This window comes from Pocillopora damicornis, chromosome 6 (assembly GCF_964200805.1).
Source record: "Pocillopora damicornis chromosome 6, jaPocDami1.2, whole genome shotgun sequence".
NCBI lineage: Eukaryota > Metazoa > Cnidaria > Anthozoa > Scleractinia > Pocilloporidae > Pocillopora > Pocillopora damicornis.
The window spans coordinates 11,451,319-11,478,398 of record NC_142675.1 but is presented as its reverse complement, the minus strand read 5'-3'; the positions used below and the strand labels follow the sequence as shown (position 1 = coordinate 11,478,398).

General features: G+C 38.6%; 2 protein-coding genes and 1 long non-coding RNA gene across 3 annotated transcripts in view; 1 reads left to right on the top strand and 2 right to left on the bottom strand.

Annotated features, from left to right (window-relative positions):
• Window positions 1–27,080, top strand: part of LOC149043956 (uncharacterized) — a 114,545-nt gene that overhangs the window by 61,437 nt on the left and 26,028 nt on the right. The gene's annotated exons all lie outside the window — the stretch shown is intronic.
• LOC149043961 (uncharacterized) lies at window positions 134–14,719 on the bottom strand. The gene is made up of 19 exons (XM_089209965.1): window positions 14,083–14,719; window positions 13,668–13,744; window positions 11,876–12,527; window positions 10,922–11,065; window positions 9,533–9,636; window positions 9,114–9,178; window positions 8,822–9,018; window positions 7,129–7,236; window positions 6,286–6,301; window positions 5,790–5,829; window positions 4,224–4,497; window positions 2,976–3,086; window positions 2,684–2,874; window positions 2,410–2,532; window positions 2,216–2,286; window positions 1,879–1,919; window positions 1,481–1,577; window positions 1,075–1,174; window positions 134–524 (listed from the first exon to the last, which is right to left on the bottom strand). Exons 1-19 carry the CDS (start codon window positions 14,717–14,719, stop codon window positions 459–461), a joined length of 3,114 nt encoding a protein of 1,037 aa, XP_089066091.1. The 3' UTR covers window positions 134–458.
• On the bottom strand, window positions 22,819–25,968 carry LOC149043960 (proto-oncogene tyrosine-protein kinase receptor Ret-like). The gene is made up of 8 exons (XM_089209184.1): window positions 25,854–25,968; window positions 25,562–25,752; window positions 25,288–25,410; window positions 25,094–25,164; window positions 24,759–24,799; window positions 24,362–24,458; window positions 23,956–24,055; window positions 22,819–23,406 (listed from the first exon to the last, which is right to left on the bottom strand). Exons 1-8 carry the CDS (start codon window positions 25,912–25,914, stop codon window positions 23,341–23,343), a joined length of 750 nt encoding a protein of 249 aa, XP_089065310.1. The 5' UTR covers window positions 25,915–25,968; the 3' UTR covers window positions 22,819–23,340.

Genomic DNA, 27,080 nt, shown 5'->3' with positions numbered 1-27,080 from the left:
TATCAACCTGACATAAAAAATTTCAGCGAAAAACAATTGTTTAAATAACAAAAGAAAAAGACTTTGTCCAATCATTAGCTTAATTAACAATCCTTTGATTTAGAGTGCAATTCACAGAACAGCCGTCAAATAAATGTCATAAAAACACTATTATTCTCATAAATTCCTCAACAGTTTTACACTGTACACGAAAATGAATATTTAGTCTGAAACATTCATTTTAATTTATATCACTTGTAACAAATTTCTAAAAAATCGTGTCATTTCAAGACAAAAATACTAAAAGATACATGAAACTAAAGGAAAGTTATACTGTTCCTCCCTTCGCTGTTAGACAGCTTGTTTTGTATTAACAAAGGATGAAAGGTTAACTTCAAATACACAGAGAAAATAGGATACGATCTCCTAGGGCTGCAAGACTTATCACTAAATCCTTTGCTCCATAACAATGCATACGCTTACACAGCAAGATCGTCAACATTAACGTAGAGTCGATCGTCGTAATTGCTTAAGTTTATCAGCCCCTGCAGAAAAAAAAGGGTTGACTGACTTTTCGTCCTTCGTAAAGAGCGTGTTGATGATGAAAATATACTTAGAAATAACCAAAATAAAAAAGACCTGCAACGCTCGAACACCTCGTAGTCACACAATTATTACATGCATTTGACAGTGGTAGATTCTAAATTTCGATATCAAAAAAGAATAAAGAAAAAGCTAAGGAATATTGTAGTGTACCTCTCTGGAGACTAAACGAAAGGTTCGAAGCACTACACTGGTATTAACTCAATGCAACTTTGCATTTACTTTGGGTTTTCATTCTATGAACAAAACATACTCCCCTTCCGTGTTTTGTGAACAAGCTTTGGAACTTGTGCAAGGACACTGGGTGGAATCCTGTTATATCATTGTTACCTCATATTTAGGTAAAGTAGCTTCGAAACTTCCGTAATTTTCATAATAAACTATAATACCCAAAATCTGCTATCCTGAAGTAGACGATATTCTGCGTTTTTAAGTCACCTTGCGTAAGCCAGATGGAACTTAAAACGATCAAAATTAGCTCTACAAATCTACCTTGTGCCGGTTTTCCATTTCTTTGAGTTCTTTCCTCAGATTTTCAAAAGATGGTCTCAAGTTAGGGTCGTCGTTCCAACAGTTTGTCATTATGTCATACCTGAAACACAAAGACGTTAAGGATATATCAGTATACGTTCTTATTGCCTTCAGTTAGGATGTTGTCAGGCACAAAATGTTGCAATATACAGTAGGAAAGTTTGTTCCTTTCTTTAATGAACACAAGAGACAAACTCGTGATCATTGACTCATTCCAATATTTCCCCTAGGTAAGCTCATTCAGGAAGAAAAACAGGTTTAATTTTGAGCTGCACGCGCAACTTTCACGAGAAGAACTTTTCAAATAAATGTTACCGCTATAAGAACGTACAAAGAAAACAACAATAACAGCACAATCTTTTCATACAACTTCTCATCCACATGTTGTGGTTTAGGCATTCTGTATCCCTCCTCTAGCAACTTTGCCATTTTTTTTCCATCTTTCCCTGGATACGGTGAACCACCTAAAATAAAGCGGGTACTCTCAATACACTTCAAGGGCCTGACACTTGTAAATATAGTTCTACAATATAATTCCTCCACCATTGTTCCTTGTTTGTTTGTTTGTTTGTTTTTTCGAGTAAGTTCAGCGACTGAGGCAATCTAAGGTGGCCTGGCAGTTATTACAAAACACAAAGGCAAAACTGAATTCCTCAGAGAATGGTACACCATGCTTACTTCATGACCACGTGTCAACACAAATGCCACTTTAGTTGACACGTTGACGCTAAACTTAATAGTCTGGTTATTAATCTCGCGACCTACCAATCGTGAAGATCTCATAGAGGAGAACTCCGTAGCTCCATCTGTAAAAGAAACGAGATGCATTAAAGGAAATAAACGTTCTGGTCTATACTGTTAAAAAAAGGTAAATTAAACATCTTCGGTAAAACATCGTGGGAAGCACACTAGACTTGTAATAGGAGCGGGACCTGGGCCGTTACTTATAACTCAAAGCCAGAAAGGGTATTACCACCCCTTCTAAATAAGATGTTTCCACATCTCCACATCAATTTTAAAAAAATACAATGCATAACATACATTAGACATCCAATCACTTTACCCAATTTGCTTATGGACCTTATGAAGCCCTTGTACTCACACATCACTCTTTGTAGAATATTTTCCGTACAGCAATGCCTCAATGGCAGTCCATTTAACGGGAAGACGTCCCTAAATTAAAAACACATAGAATTGGTCGGCAAAACTGAGGAAAAGATCATGATCAAGGACAAGTACAACTTCACCCATAGCAGACTGTTCACAGATCTCTAGCTAAGGGAACAAATTCGGTACCTTAGACTTCCGTTGATAAATGCTCTCCTCTTTGGCGTCTCTGGCCATACCAAAGTCTGTTACTTTGCACGTTTCTCCTTTTCCAACCAACACATTACGAGCTGCAAGGTCTCGATGGATAACCTACGACAATTTAAAAAAAATCATTAATGTCAATGAATTGAGGGGTCCAGAATAATTCAACGAAAAGAATGAAAAGTAATGACTTATGTCATATTTCAGCAACATATGCCAAAGAAACAGTTCAGTAACTAGAGATTGCGTTCCTACTTACTGGTATCGATGACAAATACGACATTCCATCGGCAACTTGCCACGCAAACTTCATCAGCTGCTCTGACGCCAGATTACTTTGTGGTTTGATATCCGGGTCTTCGAAGTAAGTATCATTTAATCCACGACTCTTTCTGAGGTATCCCAGTAGATCTCCATAGGGTACGTATTCAATCAACACCATCAAGGGCCCTGAAAAGCATGGTAAACAGGGAAATATGCTTATATTAAGCCCTAGATCTGCTCTTTCTTTTGGCTGTTTGGGCGATTAAATTATACTTTTCCATATTTACCAGATTTCGTGACACATCCCAGAAGTTTAATAACATGAGGATGAGCATCGAGTTCCTTCATCAATCGAAGTTCGGACAACAAGTCCTTCCTGTCCGACTCAGAAGCGTGATCTGCAAGATGATCACCCAACAGCTGTTACCTTTACAAGCAATATCAGTAACTGGACCTCAGAAAATATCAGTTGATATTCTCTGACTTGCTGAATCAAAATGAGTGGCACATTTCCTTCCGAACTTTGAGCTCCGTGTTGTTTAGTGATTGAACATCCTATCTAAAATCACAATACTGTAATACTCTGCAAGTAAATATAAATTTCTATAAATTTCAAACATCATTCTCAGTCGTCAAATATAACAACAAAACCCTTCATTCCACTGCTATACCAGTATCACCATGCTTTAATGATATTGAATTTAATTAGCGTACGATTTCCACCAAACAATTGCTAAGAGGCATACGCTTAGCAGAGACATTTCCCCTTTTCCCACTGAGGTTTAATGTTGAAAGGGACCACCCTTATGTTAATTTGAATTCGGAAAAACAGAGGTTTGCTACTTTTGAAAAGGTGGGAGGGAGGAGTGTCGATTGTTGGCGAGAATTTAATTCTCTACAAATAAACGTCTCTGTCGTTATGTTCTTGCAGGAAAAGATATAGTTCTGATAAATTTGAAAGAAAATTGTACGGCTTCTGATATCAGAGGGCGCTGCACCAGCAAGTTTCATGCGGAGGCCACGTGAGAAGCTTGTCGTGTCATGTCTCGATTACGCAGGTCTGGTCAACTCATTCATGGTCTATAAATGACGAAACGATCTGGATATGGAATCGATCCTCGCAGTTATGAACACTGCTTAAGTAGAAGAGAAAATAAGGCCCGAACAGGCCTGAACTTTTTTCAGACGTTATTTTCACTACTACTTTAATAATGTTCATAACTACGAGGATCACGTCCATATCTATTCATGGTCTGTTTGGTAGCTGGTTTTAAATTGTCTCACGATCCTGATCAACTAATTGAGGTACGTTTAGTTGACCGCTGATTGTACTACAGCTAAATGAACCTTACTCTCCCCATTTAGGAAGGGCTGGGGGGAGGGGAGATTAGGCTTGCTTTGCTACCTTCAGGATTGAGAAGAAGGCTGAATCTTTTCTGAATCTTAGGCTACCTGCCTAAGGCTAAGTCTTTCCAGGGGAGTGTTACCGTTGGAATTTCACTGAAACACATCCTATTATTTGAAGTATTTGATACCTTTCAACATCTTAACAGCCACAAGTGTCTTCGTTGGTTTCCCCTGAAGGCCTATGACTGTTGCCTTGGCAACCTGACCAAAAGCCCCTTTACCAACGACCTTTTCTAGAGTCACATGCTCTGTAGGAATCTCCCAACAGCGTGGTGATGAATATGTAGAGGTGTATTCAGTGACGGACTGGCTCGGCTGTGGACAGTTCGCCGGTGACCGATTCCTCTCATCCAATGCCATATACTGATGGCTTTGAGAAGCTTCCGCCATCTCAAGTTCAGTCTTTTGAGTTTAAAATAATAAAAGGAATCATTAACTAGGGCTACAGCGGAACGTTTTTCAAATCTACCTTCTTTTTCATTCCGTGGTTCATGTCAAAGTTTTCTTTCGAATGTGTTGCATAATATCATCATTATAATTATATAAAAGAAGAAAAATAAAATGTGCTGGCTCGTATTAAATTTTAAATTTTCTTCAGCTGTTTCCTGTAGGAATTTCATGACCACTTATGGCACTATCTTCCATTCTTTCGGAGTTACTACTGGAAGTGCGATAGTAAAAAATTAAAAAATAATAATATAAAGGTGCTGGCTCGTATTAAACTTTCAATTTTGTTCTACTGTTTCCTACAGATTACACTGATGATCGTTCTGATTTGTGGTGGTGTTAGCTTCGTCTCTGTGTGGTACAATGTACTGGAGAAGCATTTTATAAAATGATATTATTGCAGAGCGAGGGTGGTACAGATACGAACACGGAATAAGTGAAGATAAAAGACAAACCGCCGCTGGTAAGAAATGATTTTATGAAATGTGAATGAATTTGTCAGCAAGGTAAATTTTATTCAAAGACACAAAACGTATCGCACTTAAGAAAGGGAATAAAGCTCCAGCCATGTTATTAAAAGTTTTTTTGTTTGGTAGTTACGCAATTGAAATGGAGAATGACGTAAACTTAGATCACCAATATCTGTCAAAGTACAGACATGTTATCCTCAACCTCTTTGTCAAGACAGAGGGCACAGGCTTTCCCAATAAGGACCGAACAAGGCTAGTATATAACATTTTCGTTTTTTCCTTAAACCCAAAGGTGCTTGTAATTATGGGAAGATCCTCCATAAACTAAACAATGTCTCAGCGAGTAAAAGGTGAAGGAAATAAATTAAAGATTTACGCTTAACCAAAACATTTCTATTTGCGTAATGATAACGGTGAATTAAAAGACTTCTATGCAAACTTCGGAACAGTAATCCAAACGAACAAAATGATTTGAGAACAAGGAAGCAAATAATTATTGATAAATTTAGGGCTTAAGATTGTGACCGAAGTCCGTGCTTAAAAATGCTGCCCAGCCGATAAAACATCATACATTTATGAAAAAAATTGCAATGAAGCTAGGAATATACTCCGCGACCCACGAAAGCGTTACTGTGTCCATCGGCAGAGGTAGGAAAATCCGGACTGCGCTAAGAACCAATCAGATTAAAGGATTCGTTACCGTGCCCTCTTGACAAAAAAATGATATACCGTATTATACCACAGTAAGGTTAAGAGTTAAATCTTAAAGCGACTTACAAAAACATTCTCTATTTCCTCAATTGGATCTCTGTTTGTCCTAAAAGTAAAAAAGAAAATCACGTTTTCGGTCGCATCCGAATTCAATCGGAAGAAGCACGTTGACGATTTGTTCAACTAGGAAAGCACACATTTAGGCACTCTATAAGTATTAGTCATGAAAGGATTAGTGACAACATGTCACATTTTGCGCTGCTGCACTGACTCAAAAAAGCTTTCATAAAGATTAGGAGCCAGGCATCTGTGCCTTTCATTGAGTGGACTAGCTCTAAGGAAAGATAATTATCTCTGAATAGTCCATTCATAAAAGGTCTCGTGAGTAGTCTTAACGACATTACCTTACGGATGCTCTGGGAAATTGACTTTAGATGAAGCTCCTGCTCTAGGCGTAACTATCATAATCCATGCTTGAAATTCACAGTTGTATACAGTTTACAATCGGTATCAAAAACAAGACATGAAATTGGGCGATACTTTATCGTTCCAAAAATCTCACCTCTCTCTTCTTGTTTCTAGAACGATAAAAAAGAAAAAAGTATGAAAAACATGAAACACGTATAGTGAGAAGATAGCAAAGAAAAACCAGCTCGAAAAGTATATTAAGAGAAAGTAACAAATAATTCAAAGGCAATGCAGAAGGATTTCTTCTGACATTTATTTCATTCTACACATGGTCAGTTTCAGTAGAAAGTGGTCACCAGGTCTAGGGTTATAATTGTAATCATAGAATTATAGAACCCGATCAAACGAGAACATATAATCACGGTCGTGAATTTTTGGATATGTGTGTATTTCATAAAGGCAACAAATTATAGAGGAGATTTCCCGTGTTCACCCAGCCTCACCTAAACACTCAGAGGCTTCAGTGATACTCTGGTCGGCGTGCCACGTAACTGTTTCTGATTCTCAAACTACATTTTATGGTATTTGTGGGCGTTGCGCGTTATTTCGCAATATCAAGTAATCTGGCCTACATAGACTTAAACCTTGACACTGAAAATTGATATGGACACTTTCTCGTACTCCATTTTTGTTCAGTGTTATTTGAGTTGTATTTTCTTTAATTGTCTTTCATCGCACATTTGCCACCTTTGTTTCAGGGAATCTTAGAAGTTTAGAGAGTATTCATTTTCAGTTAAAAAGTTTCATTATATCTTTTATAATATAACGGTGTTGGACAGTAATATCTTTTTTTTAAAGGGACTTATTAGAACTGTTTCGAAATCCAGTAACATACCTTATTTTTAAAAAAGGCTATAAAAAACATAAACTGTTTTCAGTTGCTTGATACTACGCGACTTTTCTTGGGGGCTAGAGTTGGCATTAATACTACTCTTACCATTTGAGTTCTTTCTCCACTTCCGTACGAAAAAGACAAATATCCCAGCAGCAACAGCCAGCGCGGCCATTGATCCAACCACTGCACCAACAGTGATCCCTGTGGCACCTTGAATACAAGAGTTGAACAACGCATGAAATATATGCCTCCTCAAACTAAATTATGGCAATCCTCCGCTTAACCGTTTTAGTCATGATGCCTTTTTCTACACATAACTTTTTATTTAATTCGTGACAAATTACTTAAAAGAAGGGGTTTAACTAAGTGTGAGAACCAAATTACAGGTATTTTTTTCCACCCATACCCTAACCTTACTTACTCTTTAAGATGTTTTAAAATCAATTTGAATTACGAGCCAACCAAACAAATGAAAGTTCTTTGTTATAAACTGCACTACAGTTGTTAACTACTTGATAAAAGCTTTTTTCTTTACTCTTCAAGGCTTATTTCTAGGATTCATGCAGTCTGTATGCAGTTTATAAGTTTACGCGCAGGCACTTTCACGATCATTTCTCTAGCATAACTGTGCTGTATGTGTTGTGAGAATTTTAAGTAAAGTAATATAAGTTGGATTTTGAGTCCAAATGTTGGCTCTCTTATCTAGTTGGTCACGATTGTGTTAAAAAATTTCTTACATTCTGCCGAAATTAGAGCATCGGGCAAAATGCCTATTGTTCTCGCGACATTTACTTCCAGTAGCGAAAAAAATTAGATATTTGTAATATTAGCGGAGAAGCGTACACCGTTCAATTTTTATTGAATGAGATCTTGCACCCTTCCTCCCATAGGAAATACCACTTTAGCCCATTAACTTCTCAGATCGAAGTTAAGAAACAAAGGCCTCGCAAGTTATTGTTTGAGCTTTTTATCACGCTCTACCCAAGGGCATATCCCTTTCCTACCCTGCAGCCCTTAGCTCTTGTGGTGTTATACAGAATGTAACGATACAATCTAACCCACAGAAAAACACTCAATCCCACAAACTAAACTACTTTATTAAATAGCGAATAATGTTCTTAACAAGGAACGACTCCTAGAAGCAGTACAATACTTATCGTTAATAAACTTAATTAAGCCCACCACATGTTCTAGCTTACCACTGACACGATCTCACTACTGACGCAATCTCACTGCTGTCGCCAAAATTCCTTGAAATGAGCAATTTTCCCCAGTAACTCTCTCTCGGTAGAGCTTTCAAAACAGTCGTCGCTCCGACAACAACAATTACTCCTATTACTTCATAGGCGAGTCTTTATATATATTCATAAAGTGTTCTGGAACATTCTAGAAGCTTACATAACCTTTTGAATAGTATTACATAGTAAATGCGTGACTTGATAAAATATTCTGGAAAGTTCTGTGGTATGCAAATCAGTATGACTAAGCAGTCTGGAGAACTCAAGAAGTGTATATTTACAATAATTACTCATAACAAGAATGATCTAAGATGTATATGTATGATGTTTTAAAAGATCAATACAACCAAGTACATCAACATGGATACCATAAACAAGAAGAATGTTCCAAATAGATGCTGAACATACTTGTGCAGCGTGCATAATGTGTGTGTGTGTTTCGCTTGAAAGTGATTAAATCTCATTCCATGATTAACCACTCCAATTGAAGCATATCATGGACTAAGATTTCTGCTACCAATGAACTGTGATGTTTGTATCGAAGGATTAAAACTTACTGCCAGGTGACGTTATTGTGCCTGCTTCAGTAATTCCAGTTTCGAAGACAATTTGCAATCTTGTCCTTTTTATAGCACTCACAGTGAAGTCTCCAAGCTTCCCATCTCTGGAAGCATTACGAAGTACTATTATAACATCTTGCTCTTTTACTTTGGAATCGATTATGAGTGCAAGGTAAAAAGTTGCACTTTCACACCTTGATTAAGACAAAAAACGAGGGTCATTACAAGACGAAGTGCCTAAGAAACCGGAAAATTATAATTCATTTGCTGATCAAGGAAATTTACAAACCTGATGTTACTTTTTAACTGCACACTTTTGAAACCTGCAAATCTCCAAGCAAAAGCGTCTTCCATCTAAAGAAGGAACAGAAAAGTGAAACTGAACAGGAGTTCGAGGAGTTCATCCAGCACCTTAAACACCAACACACAATCAGATAAACATATGAATGTTCACCGACAAAAAAATTTGAGAATATCACTAATTTGTCATGAAAAACCTCTTTTATAAACGTTCATGGCATGCCCATGCAAGCGCTGAACAGGCTCATCTGGAATTTTTTAGTTCATTAAAATAGGTCTCTATTTCTTTTGATAGCGGGCCATTATCGAACGACAGCCAAAACTAAAATTTTAACTGTATGTAACGGCAGAAATAGAAGAAAGAAATAAAGATATAAATAGAAATATTGCTCTAAACAAAATGGTTACCACTTCCTTGAGTCTCGTCAGTAATGAGGATATGTCGTATTTCCCATCAGTACAACCTTCACTGGTGATGACCATGGTTATGTTAATCAGTACTTTTACCATGACTGTACATGTGAATAAAAAGACACTGCAATTAGACACAAATGAACGTAGACTTGTTGATATTTTGTGACTTCATTGCATATCATGATTAACATTTCATTTCCCGCACTAAAGTAAATACCATTATCTAGAATTTAAACAGGGACTAAGAGCCGACCGCTTTCACTGAGGGGTTAAAAATGTAACAATCAGGTCAATATGTTGGAAATGGCATCAAAGAGGACTGTATTTTTTAAAGTTTCAAGGGGAAGCATGCCCTTTCACCTCTATAGGAGCAAGAATAATTTGGGCATGATTTTCTATCAAGAGAGGTTCTTAGCTACACTAGTCTGGTTTCTTTCTGACATTTACACGCATGATACATGTAGGTTACTTTATCATAATAACATTTTTCATATCGCTGGCAGCACCCACAGGTAATATGAGGCGAGTCCCGTGTTCTGACTGGCTACCGAAACCGTTAGGGATTGTTGTGTTTGATCCTGCGCAAGAGGAAGAGGTACATGGAGCGGTTATTTTTGGGCAATGTCGGCGATGAAGTCGCAAAAAACGGCAGAAGAGAGTCATAAAAAACCCTCGTGGGTTTATTGTGCTACAAACACAGATGGCTTTCTCTCTCGGCTCTGGAAATAGATAAGTTATTCTTGCTTCTTATCAAAACGAAATATTTTTACCCGATACAATAAATCATTTATTGACCAAGCTCGTTCGATCATGATGGCTGGATATTACCCTTGACCGAACCGTTGGTCAATATTCCCTCTTTGGGAGCTATTGCGCAAAGCGATTAATTGCCACATGCCACGCGACACACCTTTGTCTATTCTTTATCGGTTATAGTACCTGGTTTCAGTTTTGTTAGTGCTCTCGTAGCATGAACAGTGTTTTGTCAAGTGGTGTTGTTTTTCTCGCCTACCCACCCGTTTCTTGTTAAGGCCTTTCAGGTGAGGTGGCAGAGAGATTTCGCTTCCTCGTTCGCTCCAATTTTATTATTCTAGGATATAGACTTCTCTCATAGCCAAAACGGACTATGCTGTTGTTGTGTTGGTGGTGGGAGGAATTACGCATATATCCTGATCGATGTTTTAAGCATTAAGTAGAACGTAACACTGGAGAGCCTTTTGTTCCTTTGAACATTTTGAATTTTCATAGACAAAACCGAAATGATCCTCTTTAGGCCTTAGGACTCTTATTAATCGATAATGATTAGGAAAAGACCAAACACTAATATATATATATATATATATATATATATATATATATATATATATATATATATATGTATACCTTCACAATCTGCCATATTAGATGATCTGCTGTAACCTTCTTTACACGTGCAACCAGCTCTGTCACTATTAGATGCTGAATTTGCAGGACATGGTACACATTTTGCATTACCAACAGAATCCTCATAGAAGCCTCTCTGACACTCTAAAATGAAACAATGTAAAATTTCATCAACATGCCTTTCCTTCAGAGCCAAAAGAATATCAACTGATATTCTCCTGTTCAGAGCACATCAATATAATGACCCTCTAACGTGCTTTTTAGGTAAAAAATTATTGCCATGCAAATGACTACTGTCTATGACAGAATCTGAGACACATTTTGATAACCTTGGCAATAGTCATCAGCAGAGGCTTGGTTACCCAGACAATTCTTTTTGTCTTCACTCCTTACGACTCTCATAATGACCCTCATTCAGGTTTTTGAATAACATGCGTCTATAAATTTAATGCAACCTCTAACCTGGGGTTTTCAGACCTAAATACCAAGACATGAAAACAAAGACCCGAAAACGAAGACGCTAAAATCAACATCCCGTATTTTTGCAAAACCAAAAAAGGAAATGAAGAATCGACCAACAAAAATTGACAAATGGGGGGGGGGGGGGGGGGGGGGACAGGATTTATGAATTGGAAGACTTGTTTTTTTTTATGAATTCGAAAATTTGCATTTTTTTCTTCGTAGCCCAGGTCGAAATTCAACTTATCTCCCTGCACAGCTGCACTTCTCATAAATATAGATTTATTTATCTACGTCCACCGCTTGAATTTATATGAACATGTGATGTATGACCAAACGGTCCATTTTCATGTAAGTTATGCATCGAAGCTTCTCTAAGCTTGTTATCAAACGATGAATAAACGGGGTGGTCATTTAGATGTTTAACCATTTAAATGATTAAATTTTGGACCCAACGCTTCGGAGGCAAATCCAGATTTTAAGTGCAGCACTAACCTTTGCATGTGAAAGATCCATTCGTCAATTCATAGCCATAATTGCAAAGGCAGGCTAAGTTATCTGTAATGTTCCACTCCCCATTACTAAGGCACACGCCAAATAACCTTTTGTTATTTTTCGCAATCGAGTTAGGATCTGCACATTCTCCTTCTTGTTTGGTTAAATTGCCGTCATTTGCTGGAGCAACTGTTCTTGAAAATCTAACCATTTTGGAAGGGACCGTTTCAGAGCAGAAACGATATCTCACAACAAATTTTCTTATTGCCAGGCAGGCTCCTTGGTCTAATAACGCTAAATAAATTCCCTTTGCTTTTGTTAAAACTGACCCATAAAATATGTTTGTTGCGCGCTCCCGAAGCGTAGATAGAGTTTTTGGAGTTATAACAGTTTCTTTGTGGAAATTTAGTGGTTTTGGATCTGGATTTAATTTGTAATCAGTATGATAAGAATACAGAGAGAAGTTTGTTCTGCAGAATGGCCCCACGTCAGTTAAGGAGCAGTTAAAGAGGATATAGGTCACTTCGACATCGAGTCGTGCAGCATTCTTGATGTGAATGAACTTTGTTATTAACCAGTTCTTTGGTTCCTCAATTGTGTAAGCAATATCACAGACGCTGAAGTAAGACGACACCCTTTTAGGACGATCCCACTGCAAGAGAATAAAAATCCAATTATTGATCAATCGTGAAGGATTAAAATACTCACTTCGAAAGTGATGGTCTGTGCACAACATACATATACTGAACGTACACTGCACTGGAAATTTCTGCACATGTGTCAGGCAAGTATGGAGCATTATCAGATGGGCTGATATTTTAACTGTGTTCAACATGAATCAATAATTCTAGAATAATAAAATCTAATTATCAAATTACATATTATAATAAACTCCAAATGGCATTATTTTACAGCGTGCGTGCTTTTTCATGTGATATTTACCAAAAACTTTACTGTTTCATACATTTAGGCTTTGATCTCTTTGGAATGATGAATACTACTAATTGTCACTGACTTATAATTGGCTCTCCGTTATTGAAATGCTAAGTAAAGTCATAGGAAGTTCAAGTTTATTGGAGGATGGGAAGAAGGATACTGAAATTGTTCTAGATGAAGAGGGAAAAAACATTAGTTATCTAGTTTATATAACTACTGTTTAAAAATGAGTTTAATGAAGTTCATCCTAAAGAATTAGTTCCAGTGCTAATTTGTTGAAAAATTAACACAACAGATCTGAAAAGGAAATCGAGTGTTTGGATGAGAGTATAGAAAGTTCTCTATTGCTCCTATAAATATTTTGTTTCCAATACCATAACAAATAAAGGAAAATGTTTCTTATTTACTTCTTGATATGACTATAGGTCCTAAGGTAAGTCAAAACTCTCTTATTTTAGGTGACCATTTGTTCTTCAGTTCACTTTCTTTGCACATAAGATGTGCCTTATCTTAACTAAAAATACAGTACATGCCTGGACCAAATCCATGAGAAATTAGCATTGGTTTGAGTAACGTAGAGGCTTGAGTTACAAAAGTTTTAGAGCACCTACTGTACATCACCTGTGCATGTGCTGGTTTCTCTGGGCTCATATTTTCTCTCTTCCTGCCCACATATATTTGGATTTCAACCGCCCATTGCCTACTTCATTTTCCAATTTTTTAACCTCTACCTTGATTTCCTTGGTAAGCGGGGATTACTATTACAAAATATGTATAGATGTAATTGATAGCGACAAAGTTAATGTTTAATAATACACGTTTTTACGACATGGGCTATCAAAATCAAGCAACTCACCCCTGCTCCGCTTCTACTTTCTCTAAAGATAGTCCAGTACCGTGCGCCTGTTCTAGTCGGTTCCTCCAAAAGAGTTTCTGCAGACGAATGTTATAAACTTTTTTGTAATAAAGTTCGGATATAACGCCCACTTTCATTGGTAAGAAGAGCATGTTTTATCAGAGTACAAAACACGAAGCTGACTAAAATCTGTCACGCTATCTGCCAATTTGTATAATGTCTGTTCATCGGCTTTGACTTCTCGTAACGAACGCATGTATTAAATTCTCCATGATTTCTTAAGTTAAGAATTTTTTTTTATCTTGCTGATATTATGGAGGTAAAAGAAACCTGTTTTGCAATTTTTTTGCAACATGCGTGCTCATTGTAAAGTTGGCATCAAACCAGGTACCCTAGTTTCTAATTGAGTCTGTACTGGGGGATATACAAGAGTCTCCTACAACTAAGTTGTCACTATCCACCTTCTTCAACTGCACTTGAGTGCCAATAAGAATAAACTCAGACTTAACGTCGTTGATCTTGAGCTTATCATTGATCATCCACTCTCGTACATCTCGTATGCAAGCCTCCATTGCAGCAAGAGCCGAATCTTGAGAGGCACGAGCACCTGGTCGAAAAGCCAGATACAGCTTTGTGCCGTCGGCATAGCAATGCACTGTGGGTAAGTGTTGAGTGACAATGTCGAACAATTGACTCGTGTAGATGGAAAACAATAATAGACCGAGGCCGGAACCCTGCGGTACACCAAAGCTGATGTCAAACTTGTCAGAAGTTGCACCTTCTATTACAACCTGTTGGAATCTACCCGACAGGTGCAAACGAAACCACTCCAATACAGTTCCACAAAATACAAACTTATCCTCAAAACGCCGAGGCAATACCGTGTGATCGATCGTGTCGAATGCAGAGCTCAAGTCAAGGAAGACCAATAACGTTACATGTCGTTTGTTCATTTTAAGTGAGATGTCATTATCAACACGAAGTGACGCAGTCTCGGTGCTGTGGAACCGCCGATAAGCCGATTGCAGCTCAGGGAAAAGCCCGCGTGCCATAACTGCTTGTTGGGCTGCTTTCTCTGCAAGTTTAGACAAGAATTGGAGGTTACTTACAGGTCGATATTTCTTCTCATCAAGTTCCAGACCAGATTTTTTGAGCTTGGACTTGACCAGCGCCCCTTTCCACGAAATGACCCTGTTCGAGGGAGAGATTTACACTGGACGATATAGCGGGTGATAGTTCATCCAAACACTCCTTAACAACACTGGTAGGAAGAGGATTAATTACACATGACTTCGTGGGTGCATTCGCAATAAGCTTCCTCACTGACTCCAACAGGAGAGCCTCAAACGCAGAGAAGGGTACTCCGGCAAATGAAGTAGCCCTGACTGCCTCTGAATCAGCGGCTGACTCACTTGCATCTAGCTCACAATGAATGTTCCTGATCTTTTAAACTTTCGTTTGAGGGTTGACCATGGTTTTGCTTCTAGTCGCGTCATGCTACGGAAACCGGTATAACCTCTGACAGGATGGGCCACTTGGCTCGAGTACAGATTCTACTTTACCTTCTACATGTATCCACAAGTTAGGAAATCAGGTCAGGAAAATGAGGCTGCCTAAGGTCAGGGAAAAGTCTGGGGAATTTCACTCTAAGTCAGGGAAAATTTATGTTTTTCAGAGAAATAATCTAGTAGGTCTTTATAGAAATGAGATGTAATTAAACTGAATTGGGTCAACACGTCGCCGTGCTCGACTCTTCTCAATCAAGACTAGTAAGAACGACCTTCCGTTAAAATTCTCATGGCGATCATCATCACATAACGCCAAGCGTGAATAAAAGCACGGCAAAGTTTTGTGCAGAGCTTATGCATCAAATTTAATTAATAAGTATTGTATCCTTCCTAAAACCACTTCATCAGAATAAGAATGAGTTACCAAGCACAAGTATGGCTCTGTACAATGATAGTCTCTCGGCATAGACAAGTTTCTTCCCTTGTGAATATTTCCCAAATCTGCTGGCCTCCTAAAATCCTCAGACCTTTGCCCTGACAGCCTAACTTCATCCAAACTTTGGCAACTGGGGCGATTAGCAAATGAATGACACGTACAACCCAGTCTATTTCCACATACACACCCCTTAATCTTGTTATCTTATTCTGGACATGGCATTACAAACATGGTAGATATGCTGCAAATTTTCCATTTCCATGACTAGTTATTTCGTAATGGTGTCTACAAGTTGTGGGAAATGGTTGGGGTGAAATATATAACAAGTATTTGCTAGTAGATGGTCAAATGAGAACTTTTTACAGATCAATAAAATTTATTGTTGTGTTCCATGTTAATATGTTGCCACAACTCCACCTTCCATAAAAGTAATTTATTTGCAAACATGAGAGAATACCATCTAGAACTTTTCAACCACATTATTGTGGCTAATAACAACATCAACTTTAAAACTAAAGAAAAAAACTTGATCGATAATTTGAATTGATTTCTGTTATGTACAAATGAAATCCTAGTTTTTTTTCTAGGTTTCTACAAATATCTTCGTGGACAAATCTTAATTCTCTCCTCATCATCAAGTTTTAATTATGATATTCTAGTTCTAGCTTGTCTTCCTTTAAATTAAACTTTCGCAGCGCGAGAAATATCACAGAAAAATTTCGTTTTTCAGTAGCGAAGATCATGGACAGTTGGTTTGAAGACACTGACATTAAATGCAATTCCGGCAGATATTATAAAATAAATAACAGAAAAAATTCTCAAAGAGAAGTCCTGTATTTCCAGCCAGAGGACAGTTAAAAGTGATTCTTCTTATTAATTTCCTACGCTTGTCAAAGGAGGTTGAACGCTAAGGAAAAAACAATGGAGCAAGCGGTCATACCTTGCAACTTGAAGAGAAGATATATGAGAAGCCCATACAATTCTGCGTATTGTTCTACGAAACCACTATTCTCATCGACTGGTGATGTCTTTACTCGAAGTCGTTTCGTTACCCTCTCCTTTAATTTTGGCTCATTTTCCCCAACCGAAATTATTAGTCACGCTCAATAGAATATAATTGCAACTGATACTGACATCAAATACTGCATGTAACTAAAAAGAGCTCCGCTTTTAGGCTTGACGAAATCTATATATTACGTGACTGGAACTATATTTCAGTTTTATATTAATCACTTGGCGGAAGTCCAGTTAAAGTTGTTTTGAAGCGAATACATAACAAACTAAAAATATCTAGTCTGTATCCAGACATATGAGACAAGAAGTAGAGAAAGTTGATGCTGCCTCAAAAATAGGTCATTTACGTTGATCCCTTGATCTTAATAAGCTCCAAATTCGCATGATATTTAAATTACCCTAATTTACGCTGGGAAAGGTTGAAGTATCAACTGAAACGCCCTTCTCAAGATCGAGTTTTTAGTCACAGTCCATCGTCTAGAATACACAACAGTTATAACGTCGATTCATGAAGGGCGCTTTAACCTCGCCTTCCAGTGATAAACGGAGAGAAGAAATGTAACCGCCGTGGAAGCACAATCGCGGAAAAATGCAAAAACATGTTTCTTATGAATTTTGTTTGGCTCGGCCGTTTGAGTGGCTTTCGCACCAGAGTCGTGTAGCGCGGCAGAACTTGTCGAACTGACTGCTTGCTGAACATAATTAAAAGGTTCATTCAAGGAATGAAACACCTTTCAGTCGTCTGATGCGAATTCTTACCTGCTTCTCCTGAAACTCTGTGCAAAATAGCGATTAGCCATTGAACTAAAGTTGCACGGAATAACTTCATCATCAAGGATTTAAGTGACTAGTGGTCACATGAGACATATTCATCTATTTATAAAGAGGCAAAAGATGACACCTGGGCGAGACCGGAAGACCAGTATGCCAAAATCTAATTACCATACAGAAAAGGTCTGAAACAGGAACCACAGAACTGGGTGAAGCAGGCGATGTGCGCACTTTGGTTACGTTGCATCATAGACGTAAAAGGAAAGTAAGTCATTTGCATCCTGCGGCAGTCGTAAGCGTGTGAACAACTTTTGTGGCAGCAAGAATAGCGTGAATACATGGAATGTAACAGAGATTCACTGTTTGTTGCCGATCGTCCGAAAGCTAAAATGTGTTGACGGGCCTGCGCGACTCCAGACGTTCCTTCGTGACAAATTCATTCTAAGGAGGCACTTGACGAGTTTCAGAAAGAATCTAAATTGTAGTTTTGCTGCGAATCTATTCCCATATGACAGCAGTTACACCCACAGCCGATGGCTGTATAAATATTAAAGTCAGAAATTTCGTTCCTAGACGAAAGATATTTAACTGGGAATCGACCCTTGACGTGCAAACACACTACAAACACAGAAAGACCTTCCAATGCACGAATTTTTATACGTTTCATCCATCAGGCGCAAATAAAGAATTCGTAAAAGGAGAAGTGCTGCACCTCTAAGGAACGAATTCGTCCCGCTCCACATTTAATAAAAAGCGTACAGAGTTTCAAAATACGCATAAAGAGTGGAGGATACCCAGATGACAGTTTTGGGAAGTATATCTCAGGAGTTATTTCTGTCGGTGAGAAAGATTAGCTAAACAAAGTTAGGAGCACAAAGAATAAAATAATTTTTTTTGCACAATCTCATCCGGCTTTGCCTAACATAAAGAACTTATGAATAAGGCCCGGGTCGCACTACAGTCAAAAACAAAAACTGGCCCACGCGAAAATTGCTAAAAATTTGAAACCGCCAACGGAAGTGCCAAAAATTTGAGAACATTTTCAGGGTCGCACTACAATTTAAGACTACATATCACTGATCAGATTTCAGATCAAAACACGCGAACTGCGCGGCAAATGTATTTTAGTAAACATGAATGCGAATCAGGCGTTTTGCGTGGCTATTGCCGTTTTACTTCTTCAAAATATTAACATCCAACAGCAGCAAATGTTCGCCATTTTCATTCTGTATCAGAGATGGGCAAATGAATATTTTGAAATGCTGAACATTGCTCTTCTAAGAAGACGACGACGTTTCCGTCGAGTTCGTTATAGGCCCTACGCGTGGACTATTCCTCGGCCAGCCGAATCGTGGTTCGATGTCCATTATAACGACAGCAACTAAGGGTGAACAGGAACACGTTCGAAACAATTCTCCATATCTTGGGCCCGAGATTAGAGAGGCGAAACACAAATACTCCTGAAACGATTTGACAGTGGAATACCATTTGCAGTACGTAATGCTGTAGCCTGTGCAGTGTTGCACAACATCTGCATCAGAAGCGGGAATGAATGGGACGACGAGGAAGAGGAAGATGATTTTGGCCCTGGAGATCAAGCTCCAAACGTTATCGGAGACGGGGATAACATAAGAGAAATCCTTAAAGACTTCCTTTAAACCTTCACGTGTACCCACACTAAAGCTGCCCAAAGTTTGGTTTCGGTTTTTTTATTATCACTCTATTTTCAACAATAATCCATTGCTAAAAAAAATGATTTCTTCACATATGAGATTATACAATTATAATAACATTGTACAATTGACAAAATATATGTCAATATATTCAAGTCAAAACTATAACAGTTAATGTTGACGTCTAAACGTCCAGACACTCCGAAATAAATCGAGGACAGTCATTGAGTGCTTTTAAAATCATGTTTTGTAAAACAGCTTCTCCGGAAGCGACAATGTAACAAATATATGTATTTCAAATAAAGAACTGTAACGCTTTGTTGTCTCTATATAAGACTGATGCAAATTCACTGTTTCAGTCATTTGTTGTTGTTGCCGCTATTTTGTAAGAAATTTGTCAGGGCCCCAACTCGTGCATTCATTGTGTTAGCTTGCTGCTCTTGCATCCTTGTAAAGCTTTCCATCATTGTGTTCATTTCCTTTCGCTGTTTCTCCATTCCTACCAAGGACGCTTTAATCAGGTCTCCCTCTTCATCGCCTTCTTGAGGTCTAGCTCTTTTACGTTTCTTTTTGCGCTCCGTTCGAGCTTCTGGGCTTGTGTCTTGTCCTAGTAACTCGTTGTCCTTGGACTCGGTTACGTCGGACTTGGCGGCAGAAGTTGATGCACTCGCTCCCGCTTCGGCTACGTTACGTAACGTAACAACGTCCCTGCATCCAAGAACAGCATCTATTTCATCGTAGAAGACAGTTTTCCATCTGTGTCCACCCGTCTGATGACTGTTCCAATCCTTGGCCTTTTTGTATCTCTCGATGAGATATTTTCTTCTGGCATTTCTTTCCAGAGCGAGTGGTACCAAACCTTCGATTAATCTCCCGCGCAATTTCTTCCCAAATCTTCCGCGCGTCTTTGCTTTCCAAACGCTCATGTCGATCAGTCCAAAGGTTTATAAGTGCTTTCTGCTCTTCGTTTGTCCATTTATCGTACTGCTTTCTATTGGACTGAGCAGCATCTTCCGCTTTCACATCTAGGGCATCGTTCACAGTTCCGTCGGTCGAACCACTCGGGCTATTGCTCGATGTTGTTATTGGGCTGATGGATCGGCTAGTTGGGTCTCCGACTGCCAAAACACCGCTAGGCCCTGGCAGTTGCAAGTCTTGTCGAACCTGGGGATGGTTGTAGTACCTGAAGTCGACAGGAAAAGATCCGGGCGGATAATAATATGGATATCGTCCTTCCATTCCGAAGCACGTGCGTAATAATAATTACAAGTTCCCCCCGATACAGTTAGGATCAGCCTGCAATGGGTCAAATCGATTAGCGATGGCAGCTCCGGAAGCGGCTTCCTTTGTTTTTCTCGATTTTTTCAAAATCAGCCTGCCCCACCCATGCAATACGGCGTCTCTGAAGTTTGGTCGGTTTTTCCAATTTTTTCCAAACTGGCGAAAAGCCGGTCGCATTAGGAAACGTGACATGATGACAGATTTTTAACCTAAAACAAACACAATTTGGAACGAAATTTCACAAGTGCGACCCGGGCCTTATAAGGAAATATCACCTTAAAACTGATCGCACTAATGAGAATTATTACAAAGATCGGATCTGACGCGCGCTGTCATTGATTGAAAGAGCGTGCTCTAACAGGGTATAAAACATAGAACTGAGATGAAGCTGTCACGCCATTTGCCAAACTGTGCTACGGAACACGCGAGCCGTCAAGTACTGAGCAGCAGAAGAACCAAACAAAGGTTTGTAAACATACCGAGCGCCACACTTACGTTATTATAACGTGAGCAGAGAGAAAAATCCTCGAAGAGAAAACGAAATGGATAGTCCGAGTTTTAAAGGTTTTTATGATCGCTTAGATTGGTTACCGTTTAAATTGCAAGGTTACGTACGGTAATAAACATCAAATACAGCTAACACTCCGATAGTATATATAGTTTCGTGTTCAAAAACGACAGAGAACAAAACGGGAGTGATGAAAAATATAGCCAAACTGGCATAATTGTTAAAATTCCTAGTTATCATGACGGTGTCAGAGAGACTCAGCGATCATGCTGAGGTCCGTCGCGGTTAGCTGATTCTGGCGATCTCCGGTCATCAGAGTGAAGCAAGTCTCAGAAATTACAACGGCCGCCCTTCGAGTAAACAACTAAGAGCTTGCTCTATTATCCTTTCCGATGCGTTGGGCAGAAGGCCACATCACAGCAGCAGAGTTTTACGGCGCTTTTATCGCGAGCGCATTTATCGCGAGCAATCTCTATGTTCCAGTTTCTAATTGCCATGTGGAAAAAACTCGCGTCTTTCAATTCGGCCGGATTTCACTGAACATTTCACTTCGAGATTCTGTATTAAAGACTAAAAAACATCGGGCAAAAGTGTTGATTTCCACCAGCCGAATTATTTTTTTTCTGTTGGAAGGTGTTACGGATAGAATTTTGCCTATTCCATCTAAAAACCACGTTTTCCACCGGAATCTATTGGTGTGCATTGGATGTGTATGGAGTCATGTCCGATGTCGCCTTGCACTATATAGAGTATTCATAGATCAAGTGAGTCCTTTCATTGCTCTACTTCAACCGTCCTTTATTCAATAATATATTTACCATACAATCACCTTAAAATGGTAACGCTACGTAACGCAATAATAATAGGCCTTTAGCGGCCCTAACCGGTCTCAAACACTAGCGCTAATAAAAACACGGACAAAACACGTATAAAAACACGAATACTGTTGGAAAGCGTTTTCGGAGCGTTTTGATTAGGGCTGTTAAATTAGGTTAAAATGGCCATCCAAATCTTTGAGAGGCTTCAAATTATGACGTAAAGCAAATTAGATCTTAGAAAAACCGGTCTCAAATCCCATACTAAACAACGTTTCGTTTGTCCTTGAATTCCAACTGAGTACGCGACAAATACGAACAAAACATACTTCTTCCGATTCTGTGTGAGTCAAATTACTAACTAACTTTGAAGGATTGTTTTGTCAAAATCTGTCGCTTTCCGCCTTTTCACTTTCTGATAACGCTTCCACAATGAAACGTAATCAGGGTGCGCACACTGCCTGGGCTGAAATGCTAAGTAAGGGAAGGGTAAAAGCTCATAGGTGTGGTGTACACTTGACCCACTCCTTATTTGTGACACTTCAAACGTGCCAACGATGTTTGCGCGGTTCATCGATATCTACGACCTTGGTTTGGGCTGTACAAACGAGACAAAATGGTAATCATCTTACAATAGGTGTTTCTCCCATGGCACGTTTTAACATGTATTACAGGGCTCTAGATTTTCTATACACAGTCGAAAAGGGCAGGGAAAAAATCCTCTTGCTTCAAAGCAGAAAGTTCGCTCATTCCTGATTCGGTCAGTGTGAAAATAAGACTTTCAAAAAAAACCTTATCGTAGTTATAACTTTAGCTGAAACTCTCTGATAAATTCCCCGAAAACTGATGTTAATTTGCTAAAAGAGAGGATATGACGTATTCCTGATGTTCCGAGACTTCGCATAAGCAAAAATGACCGCTATCTTATAATTGGTGTTCCTCATCGGCTTCATCTTGATGTTCATGGAAACTATATTCCAATGCAGTTGCATTTTTCTATACGCAATCTTAAGCGGCCGGTGACGATCAGTGTTATCTTGGCCAGTTGTTCTTGCCATGAACTAGAATACCCATTCACCCTTGCCTTGTTCAAAGTGGAAATGGGTTCCCTAACAGTGGATGCCGCTCAAGACTTCAACGCCCCATCGTGGTCACCAACGGAAACTATTTATTGATTTTTACGATGCTGTACAACACAGAAAAATGTATCAACCTGATATAAAAAATTTCAGCGAAAAACAATTGTTTAAATAACAAAAGAAAAAGACTTTGTCCAATCATTAGCTTAATTAACAATCCTTTGATTTAGAGTGCAATTCACAGAACAGCCGTCAAATAAATCTCATAAAAACACTATTATTCTCATAAATTCCTCAACAGTTTTACACTGTACACTAAAATGAATATTTAGTCTGAAACATTCATTTTAATTTATATCACTTGTAACAAATTTCTAAAAAAACGTGTGTCTTTTCAAGACAAAAATGCTAAAAGATACACATGAAACTAAAGGAAAGTTATACTGTTCCTCCCTTCGCTGTTAGACTATCGTTGTGTATTAACAAAGGATGAAAGGTTAACTTCAAATACACAGAGAAAATAGCATAGGATCTCCTAGGGCTGCAAGACTTATCACTTAATCCTTTGCTCCATAACAATGCATACGCTTACACAGCAAGATCGTCAACATTAACGTAGAGTCGATCGTCGTAATTGCTTAAGTTTATCAGCCCCTGCAGAAAAAAAAGTGTTGACTGACTTTTCGTCCTTCGTAAAGAGCGTGTTGATGATGAAAATATACTTGGAAATAACGAAAATAAAATAGACCTGCAACGCTCGAACACCTCGTAGTCACACAATTATCACATGCATTTGACAGTGGTAGATTTTAAATTTCGATACAGAAAAGAATAAAGAAAAAGCTAAGGAATATTGTAGTGTACCTCTCTGGAGACTAAACGAAAGGTTCGAAGCACTACACTGGTACTAACTCAATACAACCTTGCATTTACTTTGGGTTTTCATTCTATGAACAAAACATACTCCCCTTCCGTGTTTTGTGAACAAGCTTTGGAACTTGTGCAAGGACACTGGGTGGAATCCTGTTATATCATTGTGACCTCATATTTAGGTAAAGTAGCTTCGAAACTTCCGTAATTTTCATAATAAACTATAATACCCAAAATCTGCTACCCTGAAGTAGACGATATTCTGCCTTTTTAAGTCAACCTGCGTAAGCCAGATGGAACTTAAAACGATCAAAATTAGCTCTACAAATCTACCTTGTGCTGATTTTCCATTTCTTTGAGTTCTTTCCTCAGATTTTCAAAAGATGGTCTCAAGTTAGGGTCGTCGTTCCAACAGTTAGTCATTATGCCATACCTGAAACACAAAGACGTCAAGGATATATCAGTATACGTTCTTACTGCCCTCAGTTAGGATGTTGTTAGGCACAAAATGTTGCAATATACAGTAGGAAAGTTTGTTCCTTTCTTTAATGAACACAAGAGACAAACTCGTGATCATTGACTCATTCCAATATTTCCCCTAAGTAAACTCATTCAGAAAGAAAAACAGGTTTAATTTTGAGCTGCATACGCAACTTTCACGAGAAGAACTTTTCAAATAAATGTTACTGCTATCAGAACGTACAAAGAAAACAACAATAACAACACAATCTTTTCATACAACTTCTCATCCACATGTTGTGGTTTAGGCATTCTGTATCCCTTCTCTAGCAACTTTGCCATTTTTTTTCCATCTTTCCCTGGATACGGTGAACCACCTAAAATAAAGCGGGTACTCTCAATACGCTTCAAGGGCCTGACACTTGTAAATATATTTCTACAATGTAATTCCTCCACCATTGTTCCTTGTTTGTTTGTTTGTTTGTTTTTTTTCGAATAAGTTCAGCGACTGAGGCAATCTAAGCTGGCCTGGCAGTTACAAAACACAAAGGCAAAACTGAATTCCTCAGAGAATGGTACACCATGCTTACTTCATGACCACGTGTTAACACAAACGCCACTTTTGTTGACACGTTGACGCTAAACTTAATAGTCTGGTTATTAATCTCGCCACCTACCAATCGTGAAGATCTCATAGAGGAGAACTCCGTAGCTCCATCTGTAACACAAACGAGATGCATTAAAGGAAATAAACGTTCTGGTCTATACTGTTAAAAAAGGTAAATTAAACATCTTCGGTAAAACATCGTGGGAAGCACACTAGACTTGTAATAGGAGCGGGACCTGGGCTGTTACTTATAACTCAAAGCCAGAAAGAGTATTACCACCCCTTCTAAATAAGATGTTTCCACATCTCCACATCAGTTTTAAAAAAATACAATGCATGACATACATTAGACATCCATCACTTTACCCAATTTGCTTATGGACCTTATGAAGCCCTTGTACTCACACATCACTCTTTGTAGAATATTTTCCGTATAGCAATGCCTCAATGGCAGTCCATTTAACAGGAAGACGTCCCTAAATTAAAAACACATAGAATTGGTCGGCAAAACTGAGGAAAAGATCATGATCAAGGACAAGTACAACTTCACCCATAGCAGACTGTTCACAGATCTCTAGCTAAGGGAACAAATTTGGTACCTTAGACTTCCGTTGATAAATGCTCTCCTCTTTGGCGTCTCTGGCCATACCAAAGTCTGTTACTTTGCACGTTTCTCCTTTTCCAACCAACACATTACGAGCTGAAAGGTCTCGATGGATAATCTACGACAATTTAAAAAAAATCATTAGTGTCAATGAATTGAGGGGTCCAGAATAATTCAACGAAAAGAATGAAAAGTAATGACTTATGTCATATTTCAGCAACATATGCCAAAGAAACAGTTTAGTAACTAGAGATTGCATTCCTACTTACTGGTATCGATGACAAATACAACATTCCATCGGCAACTTGCCACGCAAACTTCATCAGCTGCTCTGACGTCAGATTACTTTGTGGTTTAATATCCGGGTCTTCGAAGTAAGTATCATTTAATCCACGACTCTTTCTGAGGTATCCCAGTAGATCTCCATAGGGTACGTATTCAATCAACACCATCAATGGCCCTGTAAAACATGGTAAACAGGGAAATATGCCTATATTAAGCAATAGATCTGCTCTTTGTTTTGGCTGTTTAGGCGATTAAATTACACTTTTCCATATTTACCAGATTTCGTGACACATCCCAGAAGTTTAATAACGTGAGGATGAGCACCGAGTTCCTTCATCAATCGAAGTTCGGACAACAAGTCCTTCCTGTCCGACTCAGAAGCGTGATCTGCAAGATGATCACCCAACAGCTGTTACCTTTAAAAACAATATCAGTAACTGGACCTCAGAAAATATCAGTTGATATTCTCTGACTTGCTGAATCAAAATAAGTGGCACATTTCCTTCCGAACTTTGAGCTCCGTGTTGTTTAGTGATTGAACATCCTATCTAAAATCACAAGGTTATGAAATAGTAATTGTCGTGAAATATCTTATACAAGTTTATCTTTGGAGCTCGTGTGCAAAGCTCAGAAATACGGACTGAATTGGGACTGTAATACTCTGCAAGTAAATATAAATTTCTATAAATTTTAAACACCAATCTCAGTCGTCAAATATAACAACAAAACCCTTCATTCCACTGCTATACCAGTATCACCATGCTTTAATGAAATTGATTTTCATTAGCTTAAGATTTGTACAAAACAATTGCTGAGCGGCATACGCTTAGCAGAGACATTTTTTCCTTTTCCCGCTGAGGTTTAATGTTGAAAGGGACCACCCTTATGTTAATTTGAATTTGGAAAAACAGTATTTGAGAATTGCTACTTTTGAAAAGGTGGGAGGGAGGAGTGTCGATTGTTGGCGAGAATTTAATTCTCTACAAATAAACGTCTCTGTCGTTATGTTCTTGCAGGAAAAGATATAGTTCTGATAAATTTGTAAGAAAATTGTACGGCTTCAGATATCAGAGGGCGCTGCACCAGCAAGTTTCATGCTGAGGCCACGTAAGAAGCTTGTCGTGTCATGTCTCGACTACGCAGGTCTGGTCAACTCATTCATGGTCTATAAATGACTGTAAATATATGCAAATCACACAAGGGAACTACGTTTGAGGAAACGATCTGGATATGGAATCGATCCTCGTAGTTATGAACACTGCTTAAGTAGAAGAGAAAATAAGGCCCGTACAGGCCTGAACTTTTTTCAGGCGTTATTTTCACAACCACTTTAATAGTGTTCATAACTGCGAGGATCACGTCCATATCTATTCATGGTCTGTTTGATAGCTGGTTTAAAATTGTCTCACGATCCTGATCAACTAACTGAGGTACGTTTAGTTGACCGCTGATTGTACTACTGCTAAATGAACCTTACTCTCCCCATTAAGGAAGGGGTGGGGG

Coding starts and splice junctions, on each gene's coding strand:
- LOC149043961 (XM_089209965.1), bottom strand. CDS start 14,719: ATGGCACGCGGGCTTTTCCCTGAGCTGCAATCGGCTTATCGGCGGTTC. Junction 13,745..14,082: donor AGACTCTTGTATATCCCCCA/GTACAGACTCAA, acceptor ATTCGTCTGCAG/AAACTCTTTTGGAGGAACCG. Junction 2,287..2,409: donor TTTATCAACGGAAGTCTAAG/GTACCGAATTTG, acceptor TTTTTAATTTAG/GGACGTCTTCCCGTTAAATG.
- LOC149043960 (XM_089209184.1), bottom strand. CDS start 25,914: ATGAAGGAACTCGGTGCTCATCCTCACGTTATTAAACTTCTGGGATGT. Junction 25,753..25,853: donor GGGATGTGTCACGAAATCTG/GTAAATATGGAA, acceptor CATGTTTTACAG/GGCCATTGATGGTGTTGATT. Junction 24,800..25,093: donor TATTCTACAAAGAGTGATGT/GTGAGTACAAGG, acceptor TTTGTGTTACAG/ATGGAGCTACGGAGTTCTCC.